At 45.7% G+C, this 18,984-nt stretch overlaps 1 protein-coding gene across 1 annotated transcript in view; it reads left to right on the forward strand.

Annotated features, from left to right (window-relative positions):
• DOCK5 (dedicator of cytokinesis 5) overlaps positions 1-18,984 on the forward strand; it is a 231,279-nt gene that overhangs the window by 197,974 nt on the left and 14,321 nt on the right. Inside the window, exons 39-47 of the mRNA XM_055144886.1 lie at positions 1,626-1,715; positions 3,383-3,487; positions 7,739-7,880; positions 11,434-11,515; positions 12,424-12,508; positions 12,927-13,013; positions 14,184-14,360; positions 17,628-17,711; positions 18,360-18,497. Of these exons, the coding sequence (XP_055000861.1) occupies positions 1,626-1,715; positions 3,383-3,487; positions 7,739-7,880; positions 11,434-11,515; positions 12,424-12,508; positions 12,927-13,013; positions 14,184-14,360; positions 17,628-17,711; positions 18,360-18,497 (990 nt within the window). The remainder of the gene's footprint in view (positions 1-1,625; positions 1,716-3,382; positions 3,488-7,738; positions 7,881-11,433; positions 11,516-12,423; positions 12,509-12,926; positions 13,014-14,183; positions 14,361-17,627; positions 17,712-18,359; positions 18,498-18,984) is intronic.

Raw genomic sequence — 18,984 nt, forward strand, 5'->3', positions numbered from 1 at the left:
GACCTGTACTGCTTCTTCTACATCTGGAAGCAGCCAGTACACCTGTTTCATCACTGGAACCTGTAGTTATAAATACATAAACAGGCTGATAATATTATATATTTAGTGCTAGTAACTGTTTTGGGTGATTCTAGATTTATTTTCCAATTAGATGGGTATATTGCCTGTTTTACTTATGAACTCGAGGACCAGATAGCAAATATATTTGCTTAATTTTTATCGCCTTTGTACCCTTTTGCCTTCCTAAAAACTATTGGTACTGCTTACCATGATTGTAACTTAGTATGCTTAAAATGAAGATATAAAATTAAGTACTGGTTTTTCCTTTTAACATATACTATCTGTTGATATAAATCATATCTTTTGGTGAAAATATTACTCTGTTTCTTAACAAGTGACACGCATGACATTATTTACAACTTCTGAAAATCTCTTTAAGCTCCAGCTTAGATAGAAGATGGCAGAATTTTCCTATCTGCTTTTACAATAGTCTCTGGGAAGTGCCACTGTGTACTTCTATGAGAATGACTGTGAAGAAAGGCAAATAATACTAGGGTAATAAAGAAGACAGTTCTGCCTTTGGGACCCTAGAACTGGAGAGCACAGTTTGTGAGTCACTGTGCTCGGCCCTGTGCTGATTGTACCATCAGAACAGCTGACTTAGCTTCTGGTGAAATGAGGGGAGAACCAGACCCAATTGTTTTAAGCTTGTTCCTGCACCAGTACCGCCCCTCTGGGAAGGTTTCCATACTGCATACTTAAGCAGCTTTTTCGTGATTCAGGCCCTGCCGTTTCAGAGGGGGCAATTTGGCACGTGATCATCTCAAAAGATTTAATTTGAAAATGTTTTCCAACTGCAGATGGGCTGCACATGTGTTCCTTCAGCAGCAAGATACAGTGGGTATAGGCCCTGGACAACGATTATGAGATGTCCAGGGCTGTGTTCTTAAAGGCACCTGGCCATGAGACATTTTATAAACTGCCAAAATGATAGGCAGATTCGTTCTGGGTTCTTAGCATCAGACAGAAGACAGGTGCGTTAGCCTATGACTTCCATGCACATCAGTTCCCTAAGTTCTATTTGACGAAAAGACGGTTTAGTTGGAAATGGGAAATCAAGGCCCTAGACTGGAAAAATTTTCTCAGGTTTTGTGTAGTAGCATAGTTTGCCTGTCTTCTATTGTCACATTCTCAGACAAGCTATCAGCAAGTACACACAGACACACACACACAAACACACACAGACACACACAGACACACACACACACACAGACACACACAGAGACAGAAAGTCCATATCAACTTTATTTCATTTCAGCAAGATAACTTTCAGTGGACTTCCATCCTTTGCCCTTAAACTTTGTCATAGAGATATGTGGTGTTATTTCTTTCCTTCAAACAGAATTACTGATGATGCCCCCGAGCCCACAGCCCGTCTCTAGCAGCTTTATGCTGTTAAGGAAAAGGCAGCTGATTCGAACAATGAGGCCAGTCGGGGACATCCGCAGAGACTCAGCCACAGGGCTCCTCGCTGGTTGTCAGAAACTTTCAAATGGCTTTTGCCGCTGGGCCAGTGTCTGCTTCGTGCTCCACTTTTAACCCTGCTTGTCTTTCTTTCTCTGAAGATGTGGGAGAAGGCGATCAAACTGAGCAAAGAGTTGGCAGAGACGTATGAGAGTAAAGTGTTTGACTACGAGGGCCTCGGCAATCTCCTGGTGAGTCTGGGTCAGCGTTGTGTCAAGTGGCCAGCAGGATGGCTAGAATCTGTGTCTAGGAAGGTGTTTTTTTGTAAGCTTATGAAATGAGAGTAAACGTTGTTTTTTAAAGTGAAAAGGGAAACCTTGCGGTAAATAAGCGTTTTGATGTTCCAAAGGCAGTTACTGTTCTCCTTGACTGAGTGCTCAGGATCCTGTCCGGGCGTCTGCTCCTTTGCCTTCTCTTGGGACCCACCACGCCCCTGTCCTGTCTCCTCTGCCTTCCGTGGATACTGTCCATACTGTAGTTGTTTTCGGACGTCTTCTGTCGCCCGCTTGTTCTGGGCTCCGAGTTCTCAGAGCCCTGCTGAATGAATGAACTCCCAGTCTTTCACTCATCTTTTCTTATTCCCCACCTCCCTTGGGTTTCTTTGTGGATATTTGCTGAGTTATAAGATTCTTCTTCCAGATCTTGCCTCTCATGTCTTCCTGTTCCTCCTGAATGTCCCTGGAGTGCTGTTCTTTTACTGTCCCCTCAACCTGTGTGTTAGACCTGGCTATAGGCACTGACCGAAGCTTTAAAATCAAAAAAGCCTTCTAAATGCCCAATGCTGTATCATCCAATAACTTGGTGGGGGTGTCCTCCCAAGCAGTGCTGGGGGGGGAGGACGGGTAGGGGCTGTTCTTGGTGATCCTTAGCCCAGGCTGGGCAGGACCGATGGTTCAGTCCGTACTTAGGCCAGCAGTGCCGGGGCCACTTTGGCAGTGCTGGCAGTACTGGGGGGGTGGGCATGTGGTGCCCGGGATCAGCCCCGGGACCCAGTGTGTTCAAAGCATGTATCCCGTTCCTTTGAACCATCTCCCTGACCTCCACCTCATCGTTTTAGTAGATGAGTCACAAATCTCCAGATCATCCATTCTCATGCAATCCATACCTGATGGGATGATTTTCAAGTTCACTTTGAAATAAGTTCATCAATGAGAAAGTTACTGACTTCCTATTTAAATTGAGCTGCGATCTAGCAGTAATGTGTTGACTTTTAAGACAGCGTCCTTGTAATGGAAACTGTGACTGGCCTGTATCATGCTTATCTTTGTGGCAAGGGTCTTGGGACCTGCTTCAAGGCCCCAGGGCCTGGCCACCCAGTTTGCTTTCTTTCATGCTGCGTGCAGTCCTCGCTAGGCAGCCTCTCTCGGGGGCAGAACCAGAGATTGAAAATCAGAGCACTGCTACCCCCTTCTGGGCATTCAAAACTGAATCAAGGGCTTTTGCCCAAATTGTCAGCCCAAAGCTGTAGTCTCTGGATCTATTCTCAGGGCCATGCACAGCCACCGTCAGTGAATCTCAAAAAGTGCTCCCTAGCCTTGGTAAGGTCCTGAACACTTTTCAAAAAACTGGTGAAATCTAAGCATGGCCTCCCTCTCCAGAGGAAGAAGCCATCTGTCTCCAAATAGCTTCAGGGACCCCCACCCCGCCTGCCCCCTAGATCTTCTAGACCCGATCTGGAAGATCCTGAGCCTCTGATTCAAGACAAGAATAACTCTTTAGCCACAAACTATTTTTCAGTGATCTTTCATTTTTCATGATGCATGGGAAACAGCAAAGCAAATAGTCTGCTCTTTGATTTTTTTTCCCCCGCCAGCCCTCTGGTTGCTTCCCTATGAAATGTCTTTGTTTTCTTTTCCAGAAAAAAAGAGCCTTGTTTTATGAGAACATCATCAAGGCCATGAGGCCCCAGCCTGAATACTTCGCTGTCGGATACTACGGGCAGGGCTTCCCTTCTTTCCTGCGGGTAAGATTGCTGGGGTGGTCTGCAGAGCCATTAAGCCTGGGGTCCGAAGGAGGGAAGGAATTCGGCTCTCTTCCGGATGGGCCTGGTGGGTTAGCAGCTGCAGACCCCTGTTCTCACCGGGGGAGCTTGGGGAGGGAAACTGCTTCCTGAATGGCGCCCCTTCACCCTGGCCCGGCCACCTCTGCTCTCCTGGCAGCTCTTTGGTAAAATGACTTTTCCCAGGTGGAAGGAAAACGGGAAAAACAGAGCTCTCCCCTGCACAGCTCTGCTACCCCAGGTCAGTCTGGGGAACCAGCTGGATTTAGTTGTCGGTTTTATTTCCAGCCAGAGCTGGTTTGAAAAGCAAACTTCTAATCTCAAGATTGCAAGAGTTCACAAAAATAAAACACAAGTCTGTTGTGCTAGTGAGAAGGACCATGTCTTTCTTCCTTGTCAAAGTTATCTCAACTGAGATACTAGTTTTACAGTCGCAAGAAACAAAATATCTAGCATTTCCTTCCACCAAAAATAAATAAATAAATAAACAGCTTTTCTTAGCACTGAGCTTTATTTGAACATACATATTATTCATCTTCCTTCCCTTAATTAAAAAAGACAAAGTAGGAAAAGAGAGCACTTTGTGTTCCTGCAATTGCCTAAGGAGGAGGCAGTTCATTCTTCCGTTTGCACAGTAGCTGTTTACGGAGCGTCAGTTTTCTGTGGCGAGCACAGACTAGGTATTAGAGATGAGGCACCGATTATCATCATGGTATCTGCCTTCATGGGTTTACAACCCTAACATGTGAGACACTAACGAAACTGTCACACAAATGAACGTATCAGTGAACATGGACAAGAAAGGTATTCTGTTTAATTGTTAACAAGAGTGTATTTTAGGCACCATGGTATATATTACTCTTAATGGCAGAGTTTCTTTCATACACAGTTCCAGTGCCACACCCTCCACCAGTGTCTCCTTTCCTCCCCCATTGTCCCAGGGCCCCTGTGCACCCTCCTCATCTTACTCCCCACCCTCCCACACCCCACTGTGATAAGCTTCCTACTGAAGGCCAGTTCTCAAGTTCTCTTGCCTTTGGGCAGCTGTTATATCCCCACTTTGTTCCTTTATATTTCACATATGAGAGATCACTCTGTGTCCGTCCCTCGCCTTCTGACTGACTTCATTCAGCATGATACTCTCCAGATCTATCCATGTAGTAACAAACTGTGTGCCTCCATTTTTTCTTGCTGAGTAGTATTCCATTGTGTATATGTACCCTTGGTTCTTTATCCAGATACCTGTTCTTAGACATTCAGGTTGTTTCCAGATTTCAGCTATGTGAATAGTGCTGCAGTGAATACTGGGGTGCAAATATCCTTCTGAACATGGCTATATTAACCCGTGTCAAATGCATTTTTTCACACAGAAATTCATATTGTTTTTCTATCACTGTATTCATAAACACCAGAGTCTATATACAACCCAAATGTTTTTCTACCCCCCCCCTTTTTTTTTTGGTATTAACGTGAGATACAGTTACAAAGCTTTCATGATTGAGTTTCAGTCATAAAATGATCGAACACCCATCCTTTCACTAGTGTACATTTTCCACTACCAATGTCCCCAAGTATCCCTCCCACCACCCCTACCCCCAACCCCCTTCCTCTGTGGCATACAGTTTCCTTCTTACTCTCTCCACTTAGGGGCATTATAGTTTGCAATACAGATACTGAGAGGCCATCATGTTTGGTTCTTTATCTACTTTCAGCACACATTTCCCATCCCGAGGGATCCCTCTAACAATCGTTGATTTAGGGATCCTTTCTTTATCCCAGCTGCCCCTTTCCCCAAATCATGAGGCAGGGTTCCAGTCATGGAACAATCTTCTCCGCCCTTGTCTCCACTGTCCTTGGCTGTTAGTCTCATATTATTTTATATTCCACAGATGAGTACAGTCATTCTATGTCTGCCCCTCTCTTTCTGACTCTTTTCACTTAGCATGATACTCTACATGTCCATCCACTTATAAGCAAATTTCATGATTTCATCTTTTCTAGCAGCTGCATAGTATTCCACTGTGTAGATATACCATCGTTTCTTTAACCAGTCATCTGTTCTTGGATACTTGACAACCTAAATGTTTTTCAAGTTAGTTAACATGTAAACTGTGATATGCCCATATATTGAGAAATTACTTGATAATGAAAAGGAAAGAATTTCTGGTATACCAACCCATGGTTTTATTATGTATTCCATTAATAATTAATATCCATGAATGAGATTAGCTGCATTGTGCTAAATGAAAGAAGTTAAACATAAAAGGTTACATGAACTTTTATATATATAGCTTTGGGCCGGAGCGATGGCACAGCGGGGAGGGTGTTTGCCTTACACGCAGCCGACCCAGGTTCAATTCTTTTCCCCTCTCAGAGAGCCCGGCAAGCCACCTAGAGTATCTCGCCCTCACAGCAGAGCCTGGCAAGCTACTTGTGGCATAATTGATATGCCAAAACAGTAACAACAAGTCTCACAATGAAGATGTTACTGGTTCCCGCTTGAGCAAATCAATGAACAACGGGATGACAGTGACAGTGACAGTGATATATAGCTTTATGGCCAAGTCAAGACTATAAGAACAAAAAACATCAGTGTTTCTCTGGGAGTTTGAGGGAGGGTTGGGCTGCAAAGAGAAATGGGAAGATTTGGTAGTGAAGAAATTGTTCTCTAGCTTCATTGTGGTCATGGTTGTGTTTATGGAAACTCAAAAGATAATCATGCACTTAACTTTTCAAGAATAAGAAGAGGGTACTCAGCCAATTTCTGCTTCAGGTGTAATTTGAAAGTTAAGCTGGGAGTTAAGGACTTACATGTTGTTAAGAACTTAAGGAAGGACTGTGACAGGTGAAATGGGAAATTAAGGACTTTAAGAAAGAACATTGCTGGAGAGATTGTGTGGGGTGTGGGGCATTTGCCTTGCATGAGGATTACCCCAGTTTTATCCTTGGTACTACATATGATCCACTAAGCATAAAACCAGGAGTAGCCACTGAACATTGATAGGTATGGCCCAAGCACACCCAGAAGATTAAGAAAACAAAGAGACATCAGGCAGACTAAACAGGTGACAGCATATGGAAATGCTAGGAATGAAGGGTGACCATTGTGGAGGGAACAGGCATTACTGGGTGATCTGGGAAGTGAGACAGGAAGTTTGGGACAGTATGAAGACCTTCATACCAAAAGTGATTTTTTTCTGCATCCTGAGAGTAGTGGGAGGCAGTACCTATCTGTGTTGGTAATGTCATCTGATTTTGGGATCATGAATGAATGGAAGAAGCCTCAAGAGATTATGGCAGATGTTTCAGAGTTGGCAGATGGACCTATGAACTTGCATAGACAACAATAACTATTCCCGTGCAAGGGCCTAAGATGGTGGTTTGCTTTTTTTTTTTTAATATTAAAAGTTCAGTTTTATTGCAGTCAGAGCAGTAGGATAGCTGGTTAGGTTCTTGCCTTGAACATAGCCACCCCGGGTTTGATCCCCAGCATTCCATATGGTCTCTGAAGCACCACCAGGAGTGATCCCCGAGTGCAGAGAAAGGAGTAACCCCTGTGCACCACAAACAAACAAAAACAAATTAAAAGTTTAACTTTATTAAAGAGGGAAAATAATCTTCGCTTGGAAATTAAGCAAGCAGTGTTTAATGCAGTTATTTTGACTGAACTTTTAATGCTGCTAATCTTAATAACTGCTCTAAATGATTCTTCCCTCTATTTTCTGTCCCATCACTGCATCATTGTGGTAGGAGATGCATTGCGTTGATTCTCTTCATGCCTGTCTAAGGCAGTGCTATTCAAATGGCTGTCTTTCAGTTATCCCTGGAGTATGAGATGAGCTTATACCTGCATATAAATTAATGCCTTAAAGAGCAGTTAAACCAAGCTTTGTACTGTCCTGGATCCCAGTTGGGGCCTAAACTCCATATTTCCTGAGTATCAGTGTAGGTAGTTTACAGAGCAGCTGTGGTTACTTGGTCACTCTCTGAAAGCACTGCATGAAACACTTGTTGTGCCTTTGGCTTAGTTCCCCACGTAAACCATGAACGTATGTCGTAGTAACGTGGCTCTGGGGATTCCTTGAAAACTTTGTGGTGGGCTGCTTGCTCACTGGCTGGGAAGGAGAGTAGCTTCTCACCACCAGAATCTCCAGTTGGCCATTCGATGCTTTAAGTTTATGTATTTCCCTTGTTCTCCCTCTCCCTGACCTACAGAATAAAATCTTCATCTACCGAGGGAAGGAATATGAGCGGCGAGAGGATTTCAGCCTGAGGTTGCTGACCCAGTTCCCCAACGCGGAGAAGATGACGAGCACCACCCCCCCAGGAGAGGAAATCAAGGCCTCCCCAAAGCAGTGTATCCTTGCCAGGGGAGCATGGCGCACCTGCCCGAACAGTGCAGAGTGCCATCTCATCTCATCCCCCATTACGTATGTCTTGGGTTTTAGACCGTGCATCGAACCATTCCAGTTATTCTCCTATTTTTTTGTAAAAGCCTCTGGACCCTCATATCCTTAGTTGGTGGCTCAGAAGTATTAAGTGATAAATATGGTCAGATTTTTGAACCTAAAAAGGTATATTTCAGAGCAATCTGGAGGGCTTGAGATAAAGACTTTTTGTTCTGAGTTCTGGATAGAGATATACAACTCCTGGGGGCTAGAGAGATAGTACAGCAGGTAGGACATTTGTCTTGCACACGACCAACCCGGGTTCGATTCCCAGCATCCCATATGGTCCCCTGAGCACTGCCAGGAGTAATTCCTGAGTGCAGAGCCAGGAGTAACCCCAGTGCACTGCTGGGTGTGACAGCCCCCCCCCCGCAAAAAGATACATACCTCTCTTCTTTTTTTTTTTTAAATAATGGAACACATCATTTATTGAACAATCAGTACATTTTTCCCTCGCTCCTGTTTCTCCTGTGGTCATTCCCAGCAATGCTCAGCTCAGCAGTGTGGACCTGAAGGTTCAGTACTCGGCCCAGCAGTGTGGGGCGGGGGGCTGGCTGCGCTCAGGACTACCAGGTTACCCCAGATGTGGGGGCCTGGAGCACCACGGGTCAGACTCGTTCGCACTGTCTTCCAGCCTACATGTTTTCTCTGAACGAAAGAATAGAAACTTAGGGCACTTTAATACTTTGGTGATTTTGTTTCATTTTGACTTTTGGTTCTTTCTTTCTTTTTGGTCTTTGGGCTAAGCCTTGGTTGTGCTCATGACTTACTCCTGGCTCTGTGCTCAAGGGATCACTCCTGGCAGAGCTCACAGAGCCATATGGGGTGCCAGGGATTGAACCCAGGGAGGCCATGTGTAAGGCAAGCACTTCACCCGCTATACTACCTCCCTGACCCTAATACTTATGTGTTTTGTTAAAATGAAGACTTTATAAAATTGAATAGGCCTGAAAGAAAGGTAGATAAGACAAAGGACCCAAATGGGCCTGGTAGATAAAGTGGGCTGTGAAGTTCAAGTCTCCAGCTCTGTCACGTGACCAAGTCACTGCTCTGTGCCTTGGTTTTCTCATCTGTAAAGTGGGGATAATACTTGTTCTTCCTCCTTGAGTTCTTAAATTTAGTGAGTAAAGATCTCTAGAGTATTTGAAATAATGCCACGTACATGACAAAAATTCGATGACTAGGGTCCAGAGAGATTGTAAGCGCCTTGTATGCGGCTGACCCAGGTTCAATCTCTGGAACCTCATATGATTCCCAAGCTCTCGAGTATTGATTCTTGAGCACAGCCAGGAGTAAGCCCTGAGTATAACAGCCTGGAGTATATTAACAAACAAAATTTAATGTCATTAACTACCTTTATGTATAGATGCAGATTAGTGAATAGTGGTAGCAATGTAGCATTGTAGCACTGTCGTCCCGTTGTTCATCGATTTGCTCGAGCGAGCACCAGTAATGTCTCCATTGTGAGACTTGTTGTTACTGTTTTTGGCATATCAAATATGCCATGGGTAGCTTGCCAGGCTCTGCCGTGCAGGCAGGGTACTATTGGTAGCTTAACAGGCTCTCCGAGAGGGACGGAAGAATCAAACCCGGGTCGGCCATGTGCAAGGCAAACGCCCTACCTGATGTCTATCACTCCGGTCCTAAGGAGAGTTGTTGTTGTTAATAATAATAATAATAATAATAATAATAATAATAGGGGCTGGAGTGATAGCACAGCCATTGGGCGTTCGCCTTTCACGCGGCCGACCCGAGTTCGATTCCTCCACCCCTCTCGGAGAGCCCGGCAAGCTACCGAGAGTATCGAGCCCATGCAGCAGAGCCTGGCAAGCTACCCGCACGTATTGGATATGCCAAAAACAGTAACAATAAGCCTCTCAATGAGAGACGTTACTGGTGCCCGCTCAAACAAATCGATGAACAGTGGGATGACAGTGACAATAATAATAATAGATGTATCGGTAGATAGGAGCACCTTTAGGGGGAGAATAGTCATACCCTGTTAACACATAGCAGGCACTTGGAGAACAAAGCACCTCCAGGACAATCCTTATTTGGTGATGGAGGTTCCAAAGCCTAGAAAGAACTGAACTTAGCTCTAGAATTAATTGGATTTAAAAACTGGAGCCTTGGTGCTCAGCCCTCAGTCAATTTCTACATAAACTTTTTGTATTGCCCAAGTGACTTAATTTCTATGGGCCTTGGCTTTCTGAAGTGTAGAGTGATGGAGGCAAGTCTAATTCTCTAGATAACAGTGCTTCTGTGAGGAAGAAAATCAGGAGGCAGTTTATGTGAACAGGCTTTGTAAACTAACAGCATTAGTGGTCCTTGGACTTTATCCTCTCCTAAGAATTACTTTGGAGAGACAAATTCCACAGCTGTGGGGTACAGATTCCAACATGACATTTCTAGAAGTTTCTGTCTTCTGGTGCAGACTTCACTTTGAGAAATACCAGTGGGCTCTTACCCCAGTGCTGAAATTCCAGGGTAAAGGTATAGACTTGTGACACATTGGATCTGCTCTGGGGAGGAGCAAATAGCCATTTGTAAAGCCATTAAGTCAGAAAGGCAGCCTTGCCCCTGGATATGAGAAACAAACAAAAAAGATTTAATGCTTATTAACTACCTTTACTTATAGATGCAGATTCATAAATAGTGTCAGAAGGAGAGTTAATAGTAGGAATAAATATAATAATATTTTTATTATTTATGTATAATTGTAATATATTTTCATATACTATATATATATAATTTTTTAAATATATTTTCACTCAACTTTTCATCCCAGTGGTGTGAGCTGGATTTTCTGTTACTTTGCCTTCTGCCTTATAAGAGGACATTAGTAACAGCCGTCTGGTCATGGTCATATTTATTTGAGATGACATTCAAGACGCTGAGTATAGTGCCCACTGTTGCTTTCAAGAAACAAATGGTGGGGCTGGAGAAACAGTACAGTATTTGGGTGCTTGCCGTGTACACAGCTGACCCAAATTTGGTTCCTGGTAGCGCATAACATCCCATGAGCCCTGCTGAGCACAGAGCCAGGAGTAAGCCCTGAACACAGTTGAGTGTGGCTCAAAACCAAAAATAATACAATAAAAAAATCTGACAAATGGTAACCAAAATTCTTGTGATCTGGGTTCGGGGAATCTACTACAGAAGGATGTTTGTCCAAAGAAATGAGTTTAAAACAGTTTCAGTCATTTATTTCCTGGTATTTCTTTAGCATCTGTTTTCCCATAACAAGTTTGTTTGCTAGGTGTCCAGCCCCAAAGTGTCCTAGGGTTAATGGCTTAATGAGGCATCTTGGTGAATGCATGTGGTAACCATTTTCAGTGGCATCCAGGCATTTGGTAGGAAGGAATGATGGATGTAGGGTTTTCCTCTACGAAGCAGGAGTGGTGGTCATCCTGCCTGCCTGCTGCCGCTTCCCCCTTTGTCATTCCTTAGCGATCTGCTCAGACATGCAGTGTTTCACCGTCAAGCCTGTGATGAGCCTGCCGCCCAACTACAAGGATAAGCCTGTTCCAGAGCAGATTTTAAAGTAAATATGGTTTGCTGGGGGTTTTCGTTTGTTTTGTTTTTCCCAAAACATTTAGCTTTCTCATGACACGTGATCGTGATCTAGATGCCACGTAGAAAGGCTGAAACCCGTCATGGTTTGTCAGACCTGTCTGTTGCCTGAGTCTGTCAGGGCTACCTCTCCCAGACAACTACGGATTTGGTGGCTGAAACAACAGACAAGTGTTTCTCACAGTTCTGCAGATGGGGAAGGACGGAGCCAGGCACCGCCAGGTTCCACGTCGCGTGAGCGCCAGTGTCTAGTACAGAGATGGCCCCTGCTACGTGTGTCCCCCACTGCAGAGGGGGCGCTGACCACCTAGATCTCGCCCTGGGCGGTGGGGTAGGGGGGAGGCAAACTCCCAGTAGTGCAGCAGGGCTTGGGTTTCCAGCTGGTGAATGCGAGGAAACATGAAACACGGAGACCAGGCCAACTGTCTCTTCCATGTTCTGTGTTTGGGCTCGATGACTCCAAGGGCTCCGGGAGCTTGCTCGCTTGCTTTTTCAGGCAGCGGGTGGGGATTCTGAAACTTCCTGCTGAGGTCGTTGATCCTCCCGTGTCTTATTTCTGCTCGGAAGCATTCCCTGTTTCCTGAGTAGCGGCTGACCTCACCGTGCCTGGTGAGGGGGCGCCTTTCCTGAGAAGCTCCGTGCCAGGAGGCTTGTTAGTCTGTGATAAAACTGCGAGAATGAGATGAGGCGCATGCACATAAAGACAGGGGCCTCTTACCATCGTGGAGTTCATTCACGAGCAATGCAACTGAGATGAGAAATCAAGAAGCCTCCGTGGTGGAGACTTCCTGCTTCTGAGTGGGCTTGAAGAGGCTGAGGCTGGCGTTCCCGGCGGGTGAGAATGCGTGGGTGTCAGAATCCCCTGCCTCTCTCATGCAGCTACTACCGAGCCAACGAAGTGCAGCAGTTCAGCTATTCCCGGCCGTTCCGGAAAGGAGAGAAGGACCCCGACAATGAATTTGCTGTGAGTCTTGCCCTTTTGCCCTTTGAACCCAGTGACCCTGCACCTAACCAAGTGGAAAGGATGACCTCTTTGAGGGAGAGCGACAAATGTGACTTAAAACCTGGGCAGTAGGCTGGGGTTCAGTGGCTTGCTGGGCTGGGCGGCTGGGAACCGGTCGTGCCTTGCTCCTGAGTTCATCATCAGTGTGATCTTGGGCGTTTGTTTCACAACGCTCCGCCTCGAATGACCCGTCGAGAGGGTGGGGCCGGTGGGGCAAGTGGCTGATGCCGCGTTGCAGCTCTGATCATCCAGAATTTTTCTGTTTTTGGTTCGCTCACTAAAGAGGCATGTGAGAGTGGGATCTCATTTGACCACAGGGAGGTCTTGCTGTCTCACTGGACAACTGACAGGCGCTTTCTCTTTCCCTTTCTTCGGCCAGACCATGTGGATAGAAAGGACCACGTATACCACAGCATATACCTTTCCTGGGATTCTCAAGTGGTTTGAAGTCAAACAGATTTCCACAGTGAGTCATTTGCAACTGGGACTCAGACAAGTCTTTCTTTCTCCAGATACAGTCAGAGCCTTTGTAAACCCCCCCCCCCACCCCGGCTAGTTCTCGGAGCCTGGCCGGCCTCCTCAGGCCAATTTCGTTTTCAAAAAGAGAAATAAAGGAGGTGCTTGTACGATGAAATTCCTCTGTAAAACTGATGTGACAACAGCACCCCGGAAGGTTATTCATAATGAATGAGTCTTCTATGACAAATGACGCTGGTCTCATCACAGAGCCTGCCAACATCAGAAACATTTGGGGAATGCCTCCCTCGAGTTTCCTGTCAGTCACACTCTTCTCTCCTAGAACTGAGATTCCCCTTGGTTTGTGCCCAGTGTACACATCGCCAGTCACCCTAGATTCTTCATCACCCCGAAAGCTGCCCACTCTGCCCCCTTAATATTTATTCCATTTATCTTACTTCTGGTCTCTTCTTTGGGTCTACAGATACCATTGAAAAAGCTTCCTGCTTCAACCTTCTCAGGCTCATTTTCCTTTCTACCTCAGGAAGGGGAGACTTGGGGTATAAACCCCATCATCTTCACTAGCACCCTCCCCAAATCTGTCCCCAGAGGATAAAGCCCATGATTCTTTTTCTTTTGATGGGTTGGGAGGCCACACCCAGCAATGCTCTGGGCTTACTCCTGACTCTGCACTCAGCTATAACTCCTGGTGGTGCTTGGGGGACCAGCTGGGATGGAACCCGGGTCAGCCACATGTGGGCGAGAGAGCACCTAACCTGCTGTACTATCTCTCTAGCCCCAACAGCCTGTGATTCTTAGCACACATATCCAAGGGCTTTGCTACTCTCAGCCTTTCCAGCCCCCCTCCTATGGAAACTACTGGAACTAAACTATTCACTCCATGCCATTCCACTTCTCTTTGGCAATGGAGCCATGCTCTCTATCCTCACTGCTCTGTCCCCACTCCTTCACTAATTCAGAACCCATGTCACCAAGCCATCCTCGAGTGCCTTTTCTCTGTGCCCTGTGGGAACTTGGCCTTTTGGTAATGACTTACCTACACCATTTGCTCATCTGAAGACCTGCTCTACTATCTCTCCAGTCCTTGGCTGTACCTTCTATGGGAGGGAGGGAGGCTTTCCCCAACCTCTGCTGGGAATTCACCGGTGCTCTGTCACAGGAGGAAATCAGCCCTCTGGAGAACGCCATCGAGACCATGGAGCTCACCAACGAGAAGATCAGCAACTGCGTGCAGCAGCACGCCTGGGACCGTTCCCTGTCCGTGCACCCGCTCTCCATGCTGCTCAGTGGCATTGTGGACCCTGCCGTCATGGGGGGCTACTCCAACTATGAGAAGGTGGGCCCCGGGTTCCCTAGTTCCGGCGTGTATCTGCCTGTGCACCCTTGTTTAGCCGGTGTATTGGTGTCTTGACCTCGGCTCTGAGAGATTTCTCACTCTGCCCTTGTATGCGGGCAAAGGAAATGAATGAGAAGTATAGCACCGGACAGGGGGAGAGGGACAGATGCAGGATTATCTCTCTCATGTGGGGGATAGAAAGAAACCCCGTAGGGGAATATCAAATGCCCAGTGGTAGTAGAAATGAAAGCAGAAGAGCTGGTCTTCACTTGGAAGTTTGGCAGTGAGGCAGGGGTGAGGGGGATAACTTAGGGAGTGGAACCCTAGGACAGTGGGGGAGGGGTAAAAGATCCTGCCACATAGACTGGTAGGCGGAAGGGAAAACTTTGACATTAGTGGAGGGTAGGGCGCAATGGTGATGAGACTGGTGTTGGAACAGTATTACATCCGAAGCTCAAGCTTGAAAATCTTTGTAACTTTGTAATTCACAGTAATTCAATTTTTTTAAAAAAAAAAGCTTTAAAAAGGAGATAGGAGGTTGGAGAGAGAGTACAGTGGGTCGGGTGCTTATCTTGCACCCAGCCATTCTGGGTTCCATCCCTGGCATACCCCGTCCCCTAAGCCCTACCAGGAGTGGTCCATGAATGAGATCCAGGAGTAAGCCCTGAGCACTGCCAGATGTGCCGCCCCCCACACACACACACAAAGAAAGTAAGAAGAAAAAAAATTAAGAAAAGTTTGTTTCAGCTTCATACCTTTCAAGACTTTAGTAATCCAACTACCTGATAATAATGGTACCTGTCTGATAATGACAGGGACAGCCCCTATAGAGCTGACCCTCAGCCTGATATACCTCTAGTTGATACACTTCTGCTGCCTCGCTCACTCCCCCACTCCTGAAACATAGAGACTTACAGATTGACCCTGGGGTTGAGAATGTTCTGGAAATGAAGTAGCATCTTTAGGAAGGGCAGAGCCACACTTTATATAATAACTACTAGGAACCTTCCCCCAACTGGGTGTACCCTGAGATATGTGGGCAGAGGCTGGCCCTGGCTCTGCAGTTTAATTAGTTCCAGTATTGCAAACTACCATTCTGGGAGATCGCGACAGGAGGGCTCACTCTATGAATCCATTGTACGGGGTTCGGATGAAACACGTTTACAAAGGAGGCTGTACATTCAGTAAGTAAAATTCAGTTAAGTTTAATGACTAGAGGCAGGATATTAATTGGTAGGTACTTTTCCAGTGGTTAATGAATTTTGGAGCCCTCTTCCTGAAGAGAAATAAGTGTTTCGCTGGTGCACCCCAGTGGAGAAGCCTAGAGTGTGAGTGAAAAGGAGATGGATGGGAAGGTGCCCACAGACAGGAAGGGACCTTAATTTTCTCACTTCTCTCCATACACAGTGCCCTAGGAAGGTTGGGACCTTTCGGACTGTCACTCCTCTTCCCCAGCACTGTCTCCCATTGGCCACTCAGTGCTCTTGGGGAAGATGAGCCCCAGACTTTGTACCCGAAAGTGTGTGAGGAGAAACCATGACTGGCGGGAGCTTCTTGGCTGAAGGGAGGCAGCCTGTACGTGAGAAGTGAATTAACCATGTAGTTGAGGCCTGACTACAGTTAGTTTTCTTTTCTTCCTTCTCCTACTTGGAGCTGAATGCTGACTTGAGTGTTCGCCGTGAGTGCTGTGGCCGAGCTTGTGACAGCTCCTGCAGCCACCTTCCTTCCTTTCTTCCCCAGCTCTCAGCTTTCGTGAGTCACATTATCCTGAACCGCAGAGACAGACTCAATAGCAGAGATGGGAGGGGTGGGGGAGCATGATGGTGACTGGACCAGAGGTGACACAGGGACAGTTCTGGAGGGTGGTGGGCACTTTGGTGCTCTCGGGGTGTAGCAACTTTGTACGTCAATAATAACATATGCTTGAATACTTGTTGTTTTGGGTCACACCCAGCAATACTCAGTATTTATTCCTGGTTCTACACTCAGGAATCACATCTGGTGGGACTTAGGGGACTCTTTGTGTGGCTGGCCAGGGATCGAACCCAGGTTGGCTGCATGCAAGGCAAATGCCCTACCTGCTGTACTCCAGCCCCACCTAAACATTTTTGTAATCATGTTACCTAAACTATAACACATTTTATTTTAGTTTAGTTTTTGGCTTTTTGGGTCATACCTGGCGATGCACGGGGGTTACTCCTGGCTCTGCACTCAGGAATTACCCCTGGTAGTGCTCAGGGGACCATATGGGATGCTGGGAATAGAACCCGGGTCGGCCACATGCAAGGCAAATGCCCTCCCCGCTGTGCTGTTGCTCCAGTCCCCTATAACACATTTTAAAATTCAGTCATTACACTTTCAGCAACAGTTAAAAAAGGTGAAGCAGGTGAATTCTCTTCTCCCCATATTAGGTTTAAATAATACTTTCTGAAATTACAGTAGAATTCAGCATTATTCTTTTTTAATACTATATTGCCTTCACTCTGTATTTTTCTTTAGCTATATGGCACTTATTTGGGGGTGTTTATTCAACTTAGAGTTTTTCAATTTTTTTAACTTTTATTTTGCTTTGGGATCACACCTGTGGTGCTCAGAACTTACTCCTGGCTCTACACTCAGGGATCACTCACTCTTAGCAGAGGGCACATATGGTAACATGGTCCTGACATAGAAAATTTGCATGCAGTATTAGTACTGCATTTAGTATTTTCAAAACATTTTTATCTCTGTATGCATATTCACCTTTGAGTAAACAGTAAAAAATATTAATTGCTCCTCAGAAGCAGCCTTTTGAATTCAGTTTTAAAAGACAGATACTTAGATTTACTTAACATGAGAAAAAATATGAAGGAGCCCATGTAAACTGTAGAGCGTAAAGCTATCAACTAGCACCTCTCTTATTTTTACCCTTTGCAATTTAGTCTCTGTGTACTTAGTCTGATGAATAATCCTTAGAAATATCATTTAGTCTTGTGCTAGTTCTTCGGGGGAAATTATTTTAATGAATGATGGTATTTATGGAGAATATATCTTTGCTGGAAGTTGCATGATTCCAGAAAGGCCGCAGAATTCTATCTTTTTGAATTGGCCACTGGGATCTAAGAGCTATATGAGAAAAGAAAGGGACATTTAGTCCATCCTGGTGTGTCATGATAGAATAAAAAGGGTTTTCATACTCTTCTTGGCTTCCCTCCGGTCCCTTTTTTAGGGTCATCTACACAGATAGGAATCTGTTCTAATCAACACTCCTCTGTGCTCTGTTTTCAGGCATTTTTTACAGAGAAATACTTGCAGGAGCATCCCGAAGACCAGGAGAAGATTGAGCTGCTGAAACGGCTCATAGCACTGCAGGTATGGCTTGCCGAGGGGAGTGAGAGCTGGTACGCATCTCTGGGGGTTGTGGCAGCCACAGAGCCTGATGCCAGGATGTTGTCCAGGGCCTAGGTTTCATGCCCACCTTCAGGTTGGCTTTTCTTCTTTACAACCTTTCTTTGAATGTTGTTTGGAATCCCAGGCTCTCAGTTTACTTTTTTGCTCAACACAGAGACCTAGGAATGGTATCACTTGAGAATGCACCTTGCAGAAAGGGAGCTTCTTAGAGGAAGATTCCAGAGGGTTTCCTGGCTTGTGTGTCCAGCTGAGGGTTGTTGGTGTGTTTGCTTCAGTTTGTCTCACTGCTGCAGTAAGCACTGGGCGAGAATGCAGCCCCGGCGTGGTCTAAAGCTGGGACTATTGGTTGCTTATGCACACAGTGCTGTCAGGTTCAAGGGGACAGGTCTGCTGGAGCCAGCTCTCCCCAGCAGGGCCCTGTATCATTGATGTTTGTATTCTCTGCCTCCCGGACCCAAGAGCATGGTACTCCCAAGCCCATCGTACTGTTTGGACTTGTCAGCACCGTATCTACGAGGTCACCTCTCCATCCCCTTCCCCAGCCTTCAGATCATAGGTATTATTTTCCTTAAATCGTGTTTCCTTTCTTTCATGCTTTTTTTCCCCCAGATGCCTCTATTGACAGAGGGGATCCGCATTCATGGGGAGAAGCTGACGGAGCAGCTGAAGCCGTTACACGACCGGTTGTCTTCTTGCTTTAGGGAGCTGAAGGATAAAGTAGAAAGGCTCTACGGGGTGATCACACTGGTAGGCTTTTTCTCATTCCTTTTTCCTTTGGTACTATTATTCCCTTTTCAGATATGAATGAGTCATAGTAGCATAGCTCTGCCTTTTGACAATCTGGGGGGCAGAGCACAGACACCGTAGTCTCCCGCTGATGACCTTTAGTCATCATTCCGCTAAGTGGGGTTTCTCAAATATAGACAACAGCAGGAACTGCAAGGTTTGTTGAAAACAGGTTGTTGGGCCATGTCCCCAGAAATTCTCATTTGCTAGATCTGAGATGAGACCTGAGAATTTGCGGCTCCCAGGTAGGGTTGTATGGGGCCCACACTGAGACCCACTATGATAGAAGGTGTGTTTTTTCTGAATCCCCAATAAGTGCTCATCACTTAAGATGTCATCTAATTCTTATGTTCTTCACTAATCAATTTTTGTTTTGATGAAATTTACACTTTCCAGAACACATTTGAAGGGAAAATGAATTGTCTTATAATTTTTATAATTCTTCTCA

Source organism: Sorex araneus, chromosome 7 (genome assembly GCF_027595985.1).
Source record: "Sorex araneus isolate mSorAra2 chromosome 7, mSorAra2.pri, whole genome shotgun sequence".
Classification (NCBI taxonomy): Eukaryota; Metazoa; Chordata; class Mammalia; order Eulipotyphla; family Soricidae; genus Sorex; species Sorex araneus.